Source organism: Cucurbita pepo, chromosome LG05 (genome assembly GCF_002806865.2).
Source record: "Cucurbita pepo subsp. pepo cultivar mu-cu-16 chromosome LG05, ASM280686v2, whole genome shotgun sequence".
Taxonomy (NCBI): Eukaryota; Viridiplantae; Streptophyta; class Magnoliopsida; order Cucurbitales; family Cucurbitaceae; genus Cucurbita; species Cucurbita pepo.
The window spans coordinates 9810113-9830112 of NC_036642.1; the positions used below are offsets into that span (position 1 = coordinate 9810113).

The 20000-nt window shown below is 35.7% G+C and overlaps 2 protein-coding genes across 3 annotated transcripts; both read left to right on the plus strand.

Annotated features, from left to right (window-relative positions):
* Positions 1-1698: 1698 nt before the first annotated feature.
* On the plus strand, positions 1699-9125 carry LOC111795448 (heat shock protein 90-6, mitochondrial). Its single transcript, XM_023677883.1, has 20 exons — positions 1699-1939; positions 2544-2732; positions 2837-2910; positions 3839-3964; positions 4075-4168; positions 4242-4325; positions 4412-4555; positions 4643-4756; positions 4855-4914; positions 5018-5092; positions 5187-5291; positions 5970-6110; positions 6205-6297; positions 6408-6485; positions 6959-7213; positions 7350-7452; positions 7824-7998; positions 8083-8188; positions 8266-8355; positions 8572-9125. Exons 1-20 carry the CDS (start codon positions 1820-1822, stop codon positions 8731-8733), a joined length of 2388 nt encoding a protein of 795 aa, XP_023533651.1. The 5' UTR covers positions 1699-1819; the 3' UTR covers positions 8734-9125.
* Positions 9126-12222: 3097 nt separating this feature from the next.
* On the plus strand, positions 12223-17001 carry LOC111795789 (OBERON-like protein). Of its 2 annotated transcripts, XR_002815254.1 has the most exons (3): positions 12223-13294; positions 13949-15021; positions 16383-17001. XR_002815254.1 is itself a non-coding variant. In XM_023678372.1 (2 exons), exons 1-2 carry the CDS (start codon positions 12223-12225, stop codon positions 14461-14463), a joined length of 1587 nt encoding a protein of 528 aa, XP_023534140.1. In that variant the 3' UTR covers positions 14464-15037. The 2 variants fall into 2 exon arrangements, 1 of the variants encoding a protein (XP_023534140.1); XM_023678372.1 differs by lacking the exon at positions 16383-17001 and having other exon boundaries at positions 13949-15037.
* Positions 17002-20000: the final 2999 nt, after the last annotated feature.

Here is a 20000-nt window from a genome sequence, read left to right on the forward strand (position 1 = left end):
TTCCGGGGGGGTGGGAAGATCTCGACGGTGGAGGAAGGACTGGTGGCGGCCTGTAGTTAACCGGACCGCCACCGGACACCGATTAATCGGCGAGCTGAGGTGCATGTGCAGCACGTGTCCACGACCGTCGCATACGTTTTGAAATAATAATAATGATGATGATGAAAATCATGGACCACACACATCCATCAATGGGCTTGGGCTTTGTGTTTCTTATAATGACGTCATTACCTTGCTGGATTTAAAGATTAGACTCTTAATTAACTTAGTTAATTATTAATTGATTTTAACGAAGTGTTAAACTAATCAAAATATGTTTAAGGACTCGTTAAGTAGGACGGAGTCAATGGGCTTAAGTATTCATTAATCCTATAGCCATAGTGGTTTAAGTGCGGTAATTGCGAGGTTGACGAATAGTACAATTTTAGATGAAAGTCCCACGTCGACTAATTTAGAGAATAATAATGAGTTTATAATCAAATAATACTATATGGTATGCTGCCTTTTGAAGAAGTCTAAAGCAAAGTCACGAGAGTTTATGCTCAAAGTGGATAATATCATAACACTGTGGAGAGTCGTGTTTGTCTCCAAAAGAAAATGTGTCGAGCCTTGATTAACGGGAGGTGTTAGATGAAAAAAAGCAAATACCATAAAAATAAAAATTTTATTTCATTTTTTAATTTTTGTGTTGAAGTTTAAAGATTACATTAAGTAAAAAATAAATTGACTTTCTATTATCCAAAAATAACTAAATTTAAAAGTTTAAAAAAATGTTTTTTTATTATTTTAAACCGACTAATTTAAGTATATAAAAAGGTCTAAATTAGATAGAAAATACATTGGGTAGGATTTTTTTCTTATAATCTGCATAAAATTAAGTAGGTAAGAATATTTAATGTTTATAACATGTGTTAGTAATGTATGGTATGTTATAAATGTCTTATATTTAAATTTTATGATATTTTAATTATTAACGTAATATATGTCATAGATATTGTTTTTTTTTTTAAAAATAATAAAAAAAAACCCACGACAACTCAGCCTATTTTTTAGATTGGGTTGGGTTGGGAACGCTGTTCGATTGTTTGGGTCACCAATCCAACTAACCCAAAATTTTAGGATTAGTTCAAAAGATTTTTCAAATCCAACGTGTATATGCCCTTTAGAACAAACATTGAACCATATGAGTTGAGTGTGACACCTACATTTATATGCACTAGATAATTTCATTTATAGCAACTTTCGCGGCACTAATGCACGAACATTGAGACTATAAAGCAAATTTTAAACGGTTGGATACTCGATTAGATTTTTTTTTAATATATGGACAAAAAAATATATACGAGCAAAGATAAATTAACATTTTAGTTAATTAGGATCTTTTTTTTATAAATATCTCTTATTGTACTAATTACTTTCTACACTAAAAAGAGAGAATAAATATCTTTAATTTACATAATTAACAAGATTTAATGCCTACAAGAAAAATGGAAGACATTTATTAAAGGATCTATTTATAAAAGAAAAAAAACCGTAATTAACTAACTTTTAGAAACTGAAAAAAGCCAGGGTAAAGCACTGACGTGGCACGGTCATTTTTTTTTTTTTTTTTTAATTTCTTTAATTATTACATTTATATAACTTTGTGAAAATACAGAATTACCCTCGTCCTCTCCAGAACCTTCGCGGTGTCGACCAAATTTGTCTCAAAACCCTACTAAAGCCCTTTTCTGCGTCCTCTCTGCGAGTCTGTGTCTGCGCTCTCAACGCTTGGTACTGGTCTCATTTCGTTCATTCAAGTTATTCGAGCTTCTACACTATGCACAAGCTTTCCAGGCGCTCTGTCTCTGCTATCCTTCGAACCGGTGGAGCTCGCTACCACCGTAATGCTGCCTCTGCTGTGGCTCCGGCCACTCATGTCGCAGTTCTTTCCAATTCGGTCTGTGTCGTTTTCTTGCTGTGGTTGTATTTGTTTTTCTGAAATCTTTGAGAATCGAACATTTATGCGTGGGAGTGTTTTGAAATGAGGAATAGTTGATTGGAATGTTCCTCTACCTTCGCCTCTTTCTGTGGATTTTCATGGTTTTTTTTTTCTTTTGGTTTTTATTAGTTATATGAAGATATTTTGATGTTGATGAAGATCCTACGATCGGCATTTTGGCGTTGGGATGGAAGTCAAGAACCTCTGTTAATGTTTTGATATTTTAATTTTGATTGTTTCGTTTGTAGCAACTCTGTATTCGTGCTTTCTTTCATTTTTCTCAATGAAGGTTTGGTTATATGTCAAAAAAAAAAAAAAAAAAAAAATTANAAGGGTCTCTTTGCACCTATTGGGGCCCAAGATGTTTTGTTGGGTTATTAATATTCAATAGATAAAATCCGTTTTATGCCTCTCGCGCTATTTCATGGTCGTTTTGTTGCTTTCTTGTCGTGGTTTATGTGGATGGCATGGTTCTGTGCTTCTCTGTTATGTTGCTGAACTATTCTGCTAGATTGTAATTTTCTGAAACATGGCATGGATCACTTGTTCCCGACATTTTCAGGTGGGAGAGAGTGATGGTAAAGTCAGACAGTATTCATTTTTAGCGGCTGGAGAAATGGATGCAGTAAAATCTTCCTCTCAATTGAATTTGAAACACACTTTTTCCTTGACCCATCGGTACGAGTCAACTTCGACAGCATCTGCTGCATCAGCTGCTCCTCCAGTTGAGAAGTACGAGTATCAAGCAGAGGCATGTTCCTTGAACAAGAAACTATATACTAATTTGGAATTTAAATCTTGATGCTTATATTCACCGTTTACCTTCTATATTTGTGTTTTCTTTTTACATGGCAGGTGAGTCGTCTGATGGACCTCATTGTCAACAGCTTGTACAGCAACAAAGAGGTTTTTCTTCGTGAGCTTATAAGGTATTTTGTGATTGCTTTATGATTCTTTGTGTATTCATGTATTTTCAGTTTGGGTTTGAGTTCTTTAATAATGCTTTACACAGTCAACGTTAATATATATTCAGTTGTCAGGACTAGGCTGGTAATTAACCTGATTGATTCTAATCGGATCCTAGTTATTATATAATGGACTACGGTGCTTTTAAGCTTGTGAATTGTGTCTTTCCTGTGGCTGAATACATGAACGTTACCCATATTCTTTTATTTTGCGTTGTTTGTTTTTTTTTCTATCATCTTCTTTATCTGTTTTATTGGATATTTTGTACATCTTGTTCAGTTCTCTGGGTTCCTCTACTGTTCCTGATGGTAGTTGCTTTAATGGCACCTTGCTGTTTTCCTTGTATTTATCATCATCAAAATGTCTTGATTCTTAACCACAATTGTTCAATCTTTTGTAAGCATTATAGGAGTTGTTCAAATGCATTCACTTAAATTTCTTTCACGACATGGATGCCAAGATATTAATATTGCTTTGGGGTTGTTGGTTGGAAAGAAAGCATAGAATGTTTAAGACAATTTAGTCAAGCCTCATACTTTTAGTACTACTATACAGTTCACTGCTTCTTGGTGACGTTCTACAAGAAAATTCTTTTGTAATTACTCCTCCTCCACAATTCTTCATGATTGGGGGGTGTCCTCTTCTCCCGGCCCTTAGGCTGTCCCTTTTTGTTCTTATTGTATGATCAGGTTTCTCCCCCGCCCCACAAAAAAAATTATGATTAGTAGTCTGTCATCTATGCTATCGACTTTTGTGATACAGTGTTGTGTATAACTTGTGGTCACAGCAGGATTCGGCTTAGTCCACATTTGGCTTGGTTTTTTTTCCTTTCTAAAATCACCATTTGATATCAAATTTGAATAATGATTTTGGCCTTTTCAACCTTCACAGCAATGCAAGTGATGCTTTGGATAAGCTGCGCTTTATGAGTGTTACAGACCCTGAGCTTTTGAAGGATGCAGTTGACTTTGATATACGTATCCAAACTGATAAAGATAATGGGATTATAAAGATAACGTAAGGATCATGTTATATTTCTCTCCCCCGCCCCTACTTCACATACTTATATGACTACAATGACTTGATTGCGTTGCAACATCTGCAATCTGTTTTCTATCTCTATGCAGTGATACTGGCATAGGTATGACTAGGCAAGAACTTGTTGACTGTCTTGGTACTATAGCACAGAGTGGAACTGCCAAGTTTTTGAAAGCACTGAAGGTCTGAGGAGTGATTTAGCTCGATTGTTGTTATTAGTGTGCTCTCTGCTTAACAAAATTTGTTTTGTTTACAGGATAGCAAGGATGCTGGCGGAGACAATAATTTAATAGGCCAATTTGGTGTTGGATTCTATTCTGCATTCCTGGTTGCTGATAGGGTATGTCATCGCTTTAAAATTTTGCATGCCTTTTAGGGTGAACATATGTGTTGTAGCATTCATTAAACATTTCTTAATTTTTGAAGGTCGTTGTGTCTACAAGGAGCCCCAAATCTGATAAGCAATACGTGTGGGAAGGTGAGGCAAATGCTAGCTCCTACACTATTAGGGAAGAAACAGATCCTGAGAAACTACTTCCGAGAGGAACCTGCCTTACCTTGTACTTGAAGGTCAGTTTATATTTATTTGTTTTGTTCTTTATTCTTTATCCCTGCTTACTTATCTAACGTTATGCTTTCTTTGCCTGATATTTTCAGCGTGATGACAAAGGTTTTGCTCATCCAGAGCGTATTCAGAGGCTTGTGAAAAACTATTCACAGTTTGTTTCATTCCCAATATACACCTGGCAGGAAAAGGGTTTCACCAAAGAGGTATGGTTAAATTTTTTGTGCCTGCTTAATTTCTACACTTCTTTGTTCAAGTTTAAAATATTCATTCTGGTAATTGTGTGCTTCTTTCAACCTTCCAGGTAGAAGTTGACGAGGATCCGACTGAAGCTACCAAGAATGAACAAGATGGAAAAACTGAGGTAGTTTGTCTTCTTACATCCTCACATCTCAACATATTATGGCATGACAACTTACACAACCAAATCTATGAATTGTAACATAATTAATGACTTTACTATGCAGAAGAAGAAGAAAACAAAGACTGTTGTGGAGAAGTACTGGGACTGGGAACTCACTAATGAGACCCAACCAATATGGGTTTGCTCTTAACCCGTCTAATTTTCCAGTTTTGATATTAAATTGTTGTTACTTCTAACCATATAAAGGGTGCAACATCTATATGTATTTTCAGCTACGGAACCCAAAGGAAGTCTCCACGGAGGAATACAATGAGTTTTACAAAAATACTTTCAATGAATACTTGGAACCATTAGCATCATCTCATTTTACAACAGAGGTAAACCTAATACATATTAACTGTGTTCCTCTCCTTTTTTGTCTCGTCTTTTTTTTTTTTTTTTTTTTTTTTTTTTTTTTTTTTTTTTTTTTTTTTNCTGTGAGAGAGTAGAGTGAGGATTACCATCCTGTCGACTAATTTGTTCTAGTTAAAATGAATCTACAAATTTTTTTCCTAGATGATTAAAAGATCAAATAATAGTTATCTAATTTATCAAAATGATGAGAGTTCATCCGAATATCTAAAATATTTGGATTTACATTTTCTCTTATTTTTGGTCCTTCATTTAAACCACAATAGGTTGTGAATTTCTTTTTGTCTTTCATTTACTTCTTTTCATGTAGAGCTAATTAGATTATGCCCTTATGACTCGAAAAAATACATTCAGTGCTGTCTTTATCACTTTCATGATTCATGCTCAATAAGTCTGATTTTTCCTGTTGTGGCATGCATGGATTGTTAACAACGGATGAGTATCTGTGAATATGATAAAATATTATAGTACGCGAATTCACATTTTAGAAAACTATATGGAAGTACTATGAATTCGGCATGCCTATGAACGTAGATAATACTTGTTGATCTTACAAAGAAAATTACGATTAGTTTCTACTTCATATGAGTGCTTTCTACTCCCTTTTTTGTTTTCATGGAGCTAATATTTGACTGAATTTTCAGGGTGAAGTAGAATTCAGGTCAATACTTTATGTCCCAGCTGTTTCTCCCATGGGGAAGGACGACCTTGTCAATCCCAAGACTAAAAACATAAGGCTTTATGTGAAGAGGGTGTTTATTTCTGATGATTTTGATGGAGAATTGGTAAATAGTTACCCAAATGAAATATCCTTCCTATGCTTTAAATGTTAGATTTTCTGGTGGTAGTGCTGATGATTTTATTGATTGTGTCCTTTAGTTTCCTCGATATTTAAGCTTCGTCAAAGGGGTAGTGGATTCAAATGACCTTCCTCTTAATGTCTCACGTGAAATCCTTCAAGAGAGTCGCATAGTAAGTTTTTGAAAGAATTGGTTCCTCTAAAGCTGTTCTTCTTCTTTTTTCTCACTTTTTAAAAATTTATTTGATCAATATAATGAAATTCATTCTTTTGTTATTTATAGGTACGGATCATGAGGAAGCGATTGGTTCGGAAAGCCTTTGACATGATTCTGGGGATCTCCATGAGTGAGAACAGAGAAGTATGCTGTTGAATAGTTGATTTCTTATTTGTTGTTACCATCCTTGTCTTTGACAAAGATAATGATATCCTAATGATCTTGAGTGCTCCACAGAATGAAATTATGGCATAAAAACAGAGGAAAGATTTTTAATACATCCCTGTTCTTTACGGTTTTGGCACATATTCAGTTTTTCAAGTCAGCTTATTTTTTTTTATTATTTTTTGGGATGTGCATCTACTTTCCTTTGAACCCTTCCTCGTCTCCAACTAAAACCGAAGGCATGATCAATGTTAATATGTTGGATACAAAGTGATATGTACTAGTAGACCATTAAATGAAATGCCTAAGTTTCTAACATGAGTAAACATGTCTTTTTTTCATTGCATCTGCAAACAGCTGATAAGAAAGATATACATTCTCTAGTTGCATTTTTCAGGTTCCATATTAAATGAAGTCAGGTTCTTTAATTTTATGTTTTATGGATTTGGCAGGATTATGAGAAGTTTTGGGATAATTTTGGAAAGCATTTGAAATTGGGTTGCATTGAGGACCGTGAAAATCATAAACGTATTGCCCCATTGCTTCGATTTTTCTCTTCTCAAAGTGAAGCAGAGATGATTAGTCTAGATGAATATGTTGAAAACATGAAACCAGACCAGAAAGATATCTATTATATTGCTTCTGACAGTGTGACTAGTGCTAAGAATACTCCCTTCCTCGAGAAGATTCTTGAAAAGGATCTTGAGGTAAGAACCCGACTTTGCTTCATTTTTATTCTCTTGAGTTGTCTCTGAGCAACTAATTCCATTTGCAGCTATTGGTTCTCCTACGTTTTCCCTTCCATATTTTGTTCATTTTTGTTAATTCTCTTCACCTTGGCAGGTTTTATTTTTAGTTGATCCAATTGATGAAGTTGCCATCCAGAACTTGAAATCATACAAAGAGAAAAACTTTGTTGACATTAGCAAGGAAGATTTGGATTTAGGTTAGTTTACTCAAACAATCTTGAGTTTATGTTTTTTAACTCTATCGGTATTGTCTTTTTGATTTTAGAACTTTTGTTTCAAAGTTTATTCAAGCACAATTTATTTCTGCATCCATGTGCTAAATTGTTTTGATCCTCACTGGTAGTTGACTGTACTGAATACATGGACTGAAGATAAAACAATTTGACTGTACTGAATACATGGACTGATGATAAAACAATTTCAGGGTTAATTTATTAGTTTCCAGAACAAAGGATGATCACATTATGCCCATTTGTGCATTTCGCTTCCACATTGACCTTGCCTTCATTTCTAGTCTAGAAATGGAAAAAGGGAAATAATAACACTGTTATATGGTGTATGTTCTCAGGTGATAAGAATGAAGAGAAAGAGAAGGAAATGAAACAGGAGTTTGGCCAAACTTGTGATTGGATTAAGAAACGCTTGGGAGATAAAGTTGCCAATGTTCAGATATCAAGTCGCCTAAGTTCTTCACCCTGTGTTCTTGTCGCTGGGAAGTTTGGTTGGTCTGCCAACATGGAGAGGTAACTTACTGAGCCTCGCATGTTTAACCAAATGATATATATATTCTTTCTAGTGGCGTGCCTCATTCGTTTTTCTTTTCTAAGGTTGATGAAAGCACAAAGCGTTGGTGATACCTCGAGTTTGGACTTCATGAAAAGTAGAAGGGTGTTTGAAGTCAACCCAGAGCACCCAATTATTAAAAACCTGGATGTACGTAAGAGCATAGCTAAATTTATACACTCTTTTGCCAATTCATGTAGATTGACAGATTATGACAATATCCACAGGCTGCATACAAGAGTAACCCCAACGATGAAGATGCTTTGAGAGCCATTGATCTTCTGTATGATGCCGCTTTAGTTTCTAGTGGCTTTACGGTAAACTCCACGTCCTCTATATATCGATATAACGTTGCACTATATGGTCAATTCATATGGCTGTGTTTTGGACATAAATCTATCCTTATGCTGGCATTGGCTGCAAGATTTAAGCACTGCTCACAAAATGATTGTATCGATCTTTAAACATCGGTAGCTCTAGCCATGCTCTCATTTTGTGCCATTCTAAATGTGTTCATTCTGTTGTTGATGCAGCCTGATAACCCGGCCCAGCTTGGTGGTAAGATATATGAGATGATGGGTATGGCACTTTCTGGCAAGTGGTCCGGGCCGAGTGGGTTCCATAATCAGGGGGCTCAATCGCAGCCATTAGAAGCAGAAGTAGTTGAACCAGTCGAAGCTGGCAGCCAAAAGTGAGTACTCGATATCGGAGGATTCCGTATTAGGAGTTCGAGAAATTTTGTCCATAAAGTTCGTTGGATGGACGGAGAGAATAGTATTCTGGGATTGATTGATGATTTACTACAATTCCATTCCAGACTGAAATCAATTGGTCTCGTTTGTTTAATCGATTTCTCTTCGACCGAAACGCTTTAAACTATAGTGTCATCTATTCAAATATTGTTTAGAACCTTACAGGGATTAGGCACAGGACTATACCAATAATTTGAACTTGCATTGTTAAGAGCTTTGACCAGGAAACTAGACAAGTATTGTAAGCTTGTTGGATCATGAAAGTCACTGTGTTGCTGTCACACTTTCTAGGATTAGTTCTTGAAATTGTAGTTGATTGCTGCATCCTCACGTAAGTCTTAGATCTTAAGCTATTGTCTGATTTTAGTGCAAATTTAATTTAACTTTTGAATTTTTTTCCTTAATTATTATTATTTTTGTATTTACTTCTTGGGTTTTCATCTCATTATGGTAAATTTTATGATAACTGTTCTTTTACTCTCAATATAATCTATTTTCTTACCTTTTAAAAAATGTTTATTTTAATATTTGCACTTTGGACATTTTTATTCAGTTTAATAAAAAATTTAAATATATTATATATTTGTTTATGGTTTGTAAAATCTTAATATAAATAGGTTAGTGTAAATCAAGTTTTACGTTAACTGTAATTAATAACAATGTTCTGAAGATCTTGGTGGAGATTGCGTTGAGTTTTGGCCGTTTGGATAATTTACTCGAAGCCGTCACGTTTGCGTGTTTGAATGTTCATCTTGAGGGAGTCAAACCCAAAACCCAGTGCGTCGGGGTTTCGTTGGCTTTTGACTTTTATTTCCCTTGGTGAAGAGCGTGGACTACGTTTCTTTTGGCGTAGGGTACAGAACTCAATTTTGGAATCGCGTGTTTTTGTTCTCTTTTTCGCTGAATCCTCTCGACTTTCATCCTCCTGTTCCCTCTTCTTTCCTTGCCTACAGAAACGCTCAGCTCTCGACTGCTTCTGTTTGTACTGATTGGCCCAGGTACGTGGTTTATTGAGAGCCAAATTTCAGTGTTCTTGCTGTTTCTGAGTGTCTAATTACCGGCTGGAACAATGATTTCTTGTTTAGAAGCATTGGGGTGTTTGTGTCTCTGTATATGCCTTTCGTTGTTGCTCTCTGACCCTTTCTGCCCTGTTTACTTTTGTTGCCTCGATATAATTAAATTCATTGCGTTACTTTGCTTTTCTGCTATCGCGTTTTGATTTGCTCGACTGATTTCAGTGATGGTGAATTGGGTTTCTTTTCTTCTTCGCTTTTGTGTCGAAGAAAAGTTACTTTGTGATATTAGCGGAATGATTCGGGATGGATGGGGTGTTTTTGTTTCTGTTTTTGATTAATTGCACAATGTCATGTCTATTTTTAAGAAGCTTTAAGTTGCGGAATCCGAGGTATATTTTGAGCTGCCATCCAGTTGAGGATTGTTGGGACTCATTAAGGGGTTCATCGTGGGTTTGTAAGTAAGGAATACATCTTCATTGGTATCAGGCTTTTTGGAGAAACCAAAAGTAAAACTATAAGAACTTATGCTCAAAGTGGACAATATCATACTATTGTGGTGAGTCGTGGTTCCTAACATGGTATCAGAGCTATACCCTTAACTTAGCTATGTCAATAGAATCCTCAAATGTAGAACAAAGAAGTTGTGAGCCTCGAAGGGTGTATTTTGTTCGAGGGCTCCAGAGAAGGAGTCGAGCCTCAATTAAGGGGAGGTTGTTCGAGGACTCCATAGGCCCCAGGGGAGGCTCTACGGTGTACTTTGTTCGAGGGAAGGATTGTTGGGAGAGGAGCTCCACATCGGCTAATTAAGGGTTTGATTATGATTTTATAAGTAAGGAATACATCTCCATTGTTATAAAGCCTTTCGAGAAAACCAAAAGCAAAGCCATGAGAGCATATGCTCAAAGTGGACAATATCATACCATTATGGAAAGCCGTAGTTCCTAACACATCCTTTGTTAAAGTGTCATTTAAGTGCATAATATCTAGAATTGATATTTATCCTGCAAACTTACGTCTTAATCAGAAGCCAGTCTTTGCTTTAAGAATAACTGTTGTAAACGAAATTGTTTCTCCGAGGGAATTATGTCTGTCTCTGACTTCCTATCTGTTCTGTCTTACTTTTATGTTTTCTGGAGGATGTGGGGGTGGATTTTCCCTCCCTTTCCCTTTAAACTCTGTTGGTTTCATTTGAGGTTCACTTTTCATGCTTCACTTGTTCCCTCGCCTCCTGTTTTCAGACACTTTTTGGTTATTAACTAGAAGCACATAAATATTTCTTTTCTCACATTATAACTTCNTGCTCGACTGATTTCAGTGATGGTGAATTGGGTTTCTTTTCTTCTTCGCTTTTGTGTCGAAGAAAAGTTACTTTGTGATATTAGCGGAATGATTCGGGATGGATGGGGTGTTTTTGTTTCTGTTTTTGATTAATTGCACAATGTCATGTCTATTTTTAAGAAGCTTTAAGTTGCGGAATCCGAGGTATATTTTGAGCTGCCATCCAGTTGAGGATTGTTGGGACTCATTAAGGGGTTCATCGTGGGTTTGTAAGTAAGGAATACATCTTCATTGGTATCAGGCTTTTTGGAGAAACCAAAAGTAAAACTATAAGAACTTATGCTCAAAGTGGACAATATCATACTATTGTGGTGAGTCGTGGTTCCTAACATGGTATCAGAGCTATACCCTTAACTTAGCTATGTCAATAGAATCCTCAAATGTAGAACAAAGAAGTTGTGAGCCTCGAAGGGTGTATTTTGTTCGAGGGCTCCAGAGAAGGAGTCGAGCCTCAATTAAGGGGAGGTTGTTCGAGGACTCCATAGGCCCCAGGGGAGGCTCTACGGTGTACTTTGTTCGAGGGAAGGATTGTTGGGAGAGGAGCTCCACATCGGCTAATTAAGGGTTTGATTATGATTTTATAAGTAAGGAATACATCTCCATTGTTATAAAGCCTTTCGAGAAAACCAAAAGCAAAGCCATGAGAGCATATGCTCAAAGTGGACAATATCATACCATTATGGAAAGCCGTAGTTCCTAACACATCCTTTGTTAAAGTGTCATTTAAGTGCATAATATCTAGAATTGATATTTATCCTGCAAACTTACGTCTTAATCAGAAGCCAGTCTTTGCTTTAAGAATAACTGTTGTAAACGAAATTGTTTCTCCGAGGGAATTATGTCTGTCTCTGACTTCCTATCTGTTCTGTCTTACTTTTATGTTTTCTGGAGGATGTGGGGGTGGATTTTCCCTCCCTTTCCCTTTAAACTCTGTTGGTTTCATTTGAGGTTCACTTTTCATGCTTCACTTGTTCCCTCGCCTCCTGTTTTCAGACACTTTTTGGTTATTAACTAGAAGCACATAAATATTTCTTTTCTCACATTATAACTTCAATCTCAGGTACAGCCTGCACAGAAAATGCTGCTTCCGCACCAGCAATCACAGTCGAGCACGCCGCAAGCCTCATTTTCCCTAGTGTCAGCCGATACGCGCATACCTCAAGAGGAGCCTACATCCAATGCTGGTCAAGTTCAGGAGTCCCCCACGGAGAGTGCCAGTTCTAGGGAAACTTGGCCTAATGTTGAAGCTATGTTGGCAAAGAAGATGGAGAATGATAATGCTGAACATTCAGTTGTTCACCGTCTATGTAATGCTGATAAAATATCCCTCAGGGACATTGCAAGGGAGAGAGTAGACATAATCTCCGAAAAGATGCATCGTCTACCAGATGAATTTCTCGAAGAGTTGAAAACTGAGCTACGAGTTATTCTTGATGGTAATGGTGGTTCACAGCATAGAGAGGAGATTTTCCTTTTACAGAAGCTTGTTCAGAGTAGAACTGATTTAACTGATAAGACTCTACTTATAGCCAATCGAGCGCAACTCGAGATCCTAGTGGCAATAAATACTGGAATTCAGGCGTTCTTGCATCCAAATATTACCCTCCCACAGAACACTCTAATTGAGATCTTTGTATACAAGAGGTGCAGGAATATAGCATGCCAAAACCAGCTCCCAGCTGACGACTGTACATGTGAGCTATGCTCCAAGAGAAATGGTTTCTGCAATCTTTGCATGTGTGTAATATGTAATAAGTTTGATTTTGAAGTTAATACTTGTCGTTGGATTGGCTGTGATCTGTGCTCTCATTGGACTCATACGGATTGTGCCATTCGTGATGGACAAATTTGCATGGGGTCATCTGGTAAGAGTGGAACCGGGCAATCTGAAATGCTTTTCAGGTGTCAAGCCTGCCATAGAACGTCAGAGCTGCTGGGTTGGGTTAAGGATGTTTTCCAGCACTGTGCACCTGCCTGGGACATGGAGGCTTTGACAAGGGAACTCGACTATGTTAGTAGAATATTTCGTGGAAGTGAGGACCTTAGAGGGAGGAAGCTTTTCAGGAATTGTGAGGATCTCAAGGAGAAAATGAAAAGTGGGGTTGTGGATTCTTCGATGGCATGCAGAACTATATTGGGATTTTTCCAAGGTAAAGAACTATACGTTTGTGTTTGAACTTGTGCTTATTTCTTGATCATACATTTGGAAGGTGGCTTAAGCGAAGGAATACACGTTTCATTCTCCTCCCCAATCGATATGGGATTTCACAATCCACACCAGTGTCCTCGCTGGCACTTGTTCCCTTCTCCAATCGATGTGGAACTCCTCCAATCCACCCCCCTTCGTGGCCTAGCGTCTTTGCTGGCACACTGCCTCGTGTCCACTTCCCTTTAGGGCTCAACCTCCTCTTTGGCACATTGCCTGGTGTCCGTCTCTGATATCATTTGTAACGACCTAAGCCACTGCTAGTAGATATTGTCTTCTTTGGGCTTTTTCTTTTGAGCTTCCCGTCAAGGTTTTAAAACGCGTATGTTAGGGATAGGTTTCCACACCCTTATAAAGAATGTGTTGTTTTCCTCTCCAACCGATGTAGGATCTTACAGGAACATTGGACTATATTTGTTCCCGTTCATGTAGAAAACCTACTCATATTGCTATGAAATCGATAAAAAGACACTCAAATGCATTATGTGGGGCTCAAGCTACATGTTTTCCCAGTCATTTTGCTCATTTGACTCAAAAGTAAATTCGTTCATATTCTATTATAATAAAACACCTATGTTTCTTGTTTCTCTTTATGAAGAACTTGAGTTGGACTCTCCAAGAAGCATGGAAAATGGGGAAGGAGGACGACTAGTAGCCCCACAGGAGGCATGCAGCCGCATTGCTGATGTAGTACAGGAAGCCATAAGAAAAATGGAAATAGTAGCCGACGAGAAGAAGAGGAGATTCAAAAAAGCACGAATGGATGTCGAGGCATTCGAGCATGAGGTTGAGGACAAGACCAGGGAAGCAGCAGAACTAAAGCTGGAGAAACAGAGAAAGAAGCTGCAGATTGAAGAGCTGGAGAAAATTGTGAGACTTAAACTGGCAGAAGCAGACATGTTCCAACTTAAGGCCAATGAGGCAAAACGAGAGGCTGATAGGCTCCAGATGATTGCTCTTGCCAAATCTGAAAAATCTGAAGAAGACTTTGCTAGCAGCTACCTGAAACAGCGGTTAAAAGAGGCTGAAGCAGAGAAACAGTATTTGTTAGAGAAGATTAAACTGCAGGAAAGTTTCCGTTCACCGAGCAGCGGTGGAGCAGATCAGTCCTAAATCCTTACATAGTTTCGAAACATCGTTCTATATCGTACTGCATCCTCTCATAGTCACACAAGCTAAGTGATGGTCGTTGAAGCTGCCTTAAAGTTGACTTGAATTAGCTATGTTTCTGTTGTGGGGGACTGTAATGTTGTCTGTTTTTGTTGTCTGTTGATCACTGTTAGATATGAAGGGATTCTATAATGGTGTAAGTAAGCGCTGGTGATCCTGGAGTTCATGTAGTGAGCACTGAGATTGTGTAGGGTAATGATCTGCCAAAAGAGAGAAACAAAAGCAGCAGGCATGTTAAAGAGATTAGACGCAACTTTGAATGGACAGATCTTGCTTTAGTTGCTTGTAGGTCCTTGTCCTTTTTAGGAGTGCTCTCTAATGGATCCCACTTCCAATATTGCAGCAATCAATTGAGCAGTAGAACTGTATGATTTGGAGATGCTATTGGTCTGAGTGGAGTCTACAATTAGTTCTTGATTGCTCGACTTGAAAGGCTGCATTCAGAAAGCTTAGCTCACTTCTTCCTTGGACCAGAATACAGATAATTGCAAACATGTCCAGGTTTGTAGTTTTAACTTCTTTCGTCTCATTCTACTCTTTACCAATCACCATTTTAGGAACGGTTCAAACCCATTGCTAGTAGATATTATCGTTTTGGCATGTTATGTATCGTCGTTAACCTCACGGTTTTAAAATACATCTACTAAGAAGAGGTCCACACCCTTATAAGGACTCCCCTCTCCAACCGATGTAGGATCTCACAATCCATTTCCCTTGGGGGCGGCCTCTTTGCTGGCACACCCCTTGGTGTCTAACCCATCGCTAGTAGATATTATCCACTTTGGCCTATTACGTATCACCGTCAGAGTTTTAAAACGTGTCTACTAGGGAGAGATTACCATACCCTTATAAGGAATGTTTTGTTCCCCTCTCCAATCGATGTGGGATCTCACAATCCACCCCTTTAGAGGTCAGCGTCCTTGTTAGCACACTGCCTGATGTCTCACTCTGATACCATTTGTAATGAACCAAACTCACTACTAACAGATATTATCTACTTTGACTCGTTATGTACCGTCGTCAGCCTCACGGTTTTAAAACACTTCTAGTAGGAAGAGGTTATCAAACTTTTGTAAAGGAATATTTCATTCCCCTCTTCAACCAACATGGGATCTCCTGAAAACAATCCTTCAAAAAACCTCCGAAAAGTGGCATTCACATTTGAGTTAGGTGCATGAGACTTGGTCGATAAGTGATAATGCAGGAAATCACATCAAATAACAAAGTTCTAAGTTTCAAACTTATGAGGCCTTGTTAGGACAAAATTGAGCAAGGATGTACGGCCTGCCCATAAATCGGGATCCGACCCGACCCGACCCAACCCAACCCAAAAAGACCTCATCTTAAGGATTACACATTGGAAAGATGAAGATATCTCACGATTTCTATTATGGTATCAGAGCTCATAAAACCCAAATGAATATTCAGTTAAAAAATTCGAATTCTACCCAAGAACGATGAACTCGAAAGAGACCCATTGATATGTTGAGGGATGTTTTGGGCTACACAAATGTATTTGAAGTAAATGTGGGAATCTAGTAAAGCAGGGTTGAGGCACATTAGCAATATTTATTCTAATTGGGTATCATAGAATACCATTAGAGATACATAGGCTTTAACTCAAAGTGAGCTCTATAAAGATTTCTTTTGTTTTTTTTAGAGCAATCTAATCCAATGAACAACTTAACATAGTTTGAGAGAGATATGAATATAATCTTATCTTCTTCCCCATTGCCTCCACCAATCTCTAGTTGATCACATGGAATAACAACTATGGATTACTATTTATTAGAGTGAAAGAGATAGAAATCTTGTTTGATTCTTAGATCTTCTTCCTTCGAATCATTGTTCTTTGTTTGTAGGGAAATTAATTGAGTTTTTGAAGAATAGAGAAACCAAAAAAGGGTGTATCAAGGTTCGATGTTGCCCGCTTTGACCTGTTACGTATCATTATTAGCCTTACGATGTTAAAACGTGTATGCCAAAGAGAGGTTTATACTCCCTTATAAAAGAATGTTTTATTCCTCTCTCCAACCAATGTGAGATCTCATAGTCCACCCCCCTTATTGGCATCATCCAGTGTCTGGCTCTGATACCATTTGTAATACCCCAAACCCCCCTCTCTAACCAACGTGGGATCACACAGTCCACCTCCTTTCAGGGCTTAGCATTCTCGCTGGCACACTGTCCAGTGTCTAGCTCTGATCAAGTCCACTACTAGCAGATATTATCCGTTGTGGTCCATTATGTATCATCGTCAACCTCATGGTTTTAAAATGCGTCCACTAGAGTTTTATGAGGATTGATCTTGATGAGCTATAAAATGTTGTTGAGTGGGTTTAAAAGTAAATAGTTGTTTATGTTGATGGCAATGGAGGAAGCTCCATTGATATTAGATAGAAGTAGACAGACATGTAAGGATTATTGAACTCATATCTAATGCCTCAATAGATAATCAAATCACCCACTTTCAATGGTTTATGAAGCACTTCTTCAACAACTTTTAAAAGGCAACAAAATAAAGAAATGGGAAGAAGAAAAAAACAAATACAACTTTTACTTTTCTTACTACTCAAGAAATTCCATTGTCCCCCTATCACCAGAGTTCATCGTTTAATCCACGTGGTTTAGCCTTGTAAACACTTATCGTCATAGAACAGAACCGAAATAATTTTCTTTCCGTTAATTAAATAGGAATGGATGGAGATGATTAGATTCTCTATCCCTTCTCTGCTCCAATTATTTATTTATTACGGTGTAATATTGAAATTTAAATTTTTAAAACTTAGGTTCGTGAAGTATTATAGTTATGTTTTTGTTCATCTAATATTATTATACGTTCTATAATATTCTATATTCTTTTCTTTAAAAAGTTAGGTTTATAATTATCCATATGGATTTTTTAAAAAGAAAGAAATATTGATATGTTTTCAACCTTTATTTATTTGTTCGAACTAAAATGATAATTTTTTTTAATTTTTTTACGATATTAATTGTTGTTGCTATGTTTAATCCAATTAAAGTTATTTAGAGGAGAAAGTGATATATTTTTTTTATTATCTTTCTAAAAGGAAATTTGATTATTCTTTATTTAATTCATGACTTTATACAATACAATGTTTTTATTTATTCCAAATTTTAACATAAGGTTAGAAAATATAGAATAACTCAAATCTTTTATTCTATTTCAAAGTAAATAAACAAAAAAATATTTGTCTAAAAAATTAGATGCCATAAAGTATAAAATAAAATAACAAAAACATAAGGGTTTTAATTATTAAAAATATTTTTAAAAAATATTCTTTCGGTAAAAACTAAAAGAAATTTATACATTTAGTTAATATTAATATAATAAGTTCAATTGTCATTATCTGATCAATTGGCTCGGACACTAGACTGTTTGTGTCTGTCTCCATAACCACAAAAATTACTTTTCCCACTTTTTTTTTTTATAAGACCGGTTACCTCTCGACTCAATACTTAATAGATATGTTTTTTTATATTAAAAATATTTAAAGTCATTTTTCAAATAAAAAAAAAATTAATTTAAAAAAATGAAAAAGCTTATGCGAACTTAAAATATTCGTTTATTTGTTTGATTTTAAAATCAATATTCCAATATATAATTTATCTTTTTATTATTTTTGGGAGGGCAAGGGGGGTAGAGGAAGTAATTTGGTAGATGGAGGAGGGGTAAAAAAGGGAAATAGACAATTTTGGACATTCGTCGCGTAGTAAAAGTGTGGGGCCGCCTCTTTTGTTTTTCATTTTTTTTCCCAAAAAAAAAAAAAAGAAGAAAAGAAATAAAAATAAATAGCGAAAAGGTAGGACCCACCAATGATGATGACGTGTCAACCAGCTACGCGCCGCTCCCCTTCGTCTTATTTTTCTGCTTTGAGGTTTTGTTTTGTCGTATTTGGGGAAGTTCAGGATTTGTGTTAGTGTTCGTGTCAAATAGCAAGCTGTCGTGGGCCCCACTTACTTTTTAATAAAATAAATTTAAATTGTTTTTTTTATTTTTTATTTTTTAAATGAAAGATGCAAAATACTTATTCCTTCATTTAAATATATTTTTTAATACATAAATTAAAAAAAAAAATTATATATCAACATTTGAACTTTACTTACTTTTAACAAAAATTAATATTATTTTAAGGAAAAAAAAAATTAAAATTCATATATATATATATATATATATATATTTGATTATTGGGAGAATATGTGATAAGGTTAGTGGTGGGATCATAAATGGTTCAATTATTATTATTATTATTATTATTTTGAAAAGAAAAATGTTTGTATTTGGTTCATAATTTGGGACTGAGTTTTGAAGTTTGAGAAGTGAAAAAGGAAAAAGAAATGGAGCAATAATTTATTTTATTTGATTTATACATATAAAAAAAAAAACAATAATGGATCCAATTGAGATTACTTGTAAACAAAACTGCATGGTCCCACTTCTCTTTTTTTTTTTTTTTTTTTTTTTTTTTTTTTTTTTTTTTTTTTTTTTTTTTTTTNACTTATACATGAAAATTAATTTATAAATATAATTTTCTAAGTCCATGTCTAATTGATTTGGGTTTTCATTATCGGACTTTTTTTTTCAAAGTTTTAAAACGCGTCCACTAATAAGAGGTTTTTACCCTTATAAGAAATGTTTTGTTCATCTCTTCAATCAATATGGGATTTCACAATCTACATTCCTTTGAGACGCAACGTTCTTGCTGACACACCGCTCAGTGTCTAGTTATGATACCATTGCTAATAGTTCAAGCTCACAGCTAGCAGATATTATCCGGTTTTCCTTATGGGATTTCCCTCAAGAGATTGAGATGAGAAATTTTAATTTTTTTTTTCTTAGTAAAAATAATAAAATAATGATTTTATTTATATGTTTAAAAAAAAAGGGAAGAAGAATGTGAATACGAAGAGATTAGGGGTCATTTTATTATTGTAGTTTTCTTTTTTGTGGTTGAAAATTGAAAATTGAATAAAAAAAGGAAGAAATAAAATTCCCAAAATTGACCCACAGAAAAGCTGAAATTTCTTTTGAGCCACTGAAAGTGGACCAAATTGCAATTAATAAAATTGTTTAATTGAAGCTGTTCCATTTATTCTCCAACACAATATTTCTTGGAATTTCCTATTCAGGACTGACACAAATGTCACATGCAAAGTAGACATTAATAAAATTTAAAATATTAAACCAAACATGACATTATTAATAAATCATAATACCTTAATTTATAAGGTCAAATATTATCTTAATCCCACTACATAAAGTGAGACATGTTTTATAAGGTTGTCCAAATACCCTAAACTCCAATGTTAAATAAATAAATAAAATATATTATTTATTCTTTTTATTTCTTTTATAACTGATTTTGATATATCAACCACCATAACCAAACAAAAGCTTGATTTTTTTTTATTTATTTAATATTGAAATTCATGGGATAAATTATATAAATTAGATCAAA

Coding starts and splice junctions, on each gene's coding strand:
- LOC111795448 (XM_023677883.1), top strand. CDS start 1,820: ATGCACAAGCTTTCCAGGCGCTCTGTCTCTGCTATCCTTCGAACCGGT. Junction 1,940..2,543: donor TCGCAGTTCTTTCCAATTCG/GTCTGTGTCGTT, acceptor CGACATTTTCAG/GTGGGAGAGAGTGATGGTAA. Junction 8,356..8,571: donor TAGTTTCTAGTGGCTTTACG/GTAAACTCCACG, acceptor TTGTTGATGCAG/CCTGATAACCCGGCCCAGCT.
- LOC111795789 (XM_023678372.1), top strand. CDS start 12,223: ATGCTGCTTCCGCACCAGCAATCACAGTCGAGCACGCCGCAAGCCTCA. Junction 13,295..13,948: donor TATATTGGGATTTTTCCAAG/GTAAAGAACTAT, acceptor CTCTTTATGAAG/AACTTGAGTTGGACTCTCCA.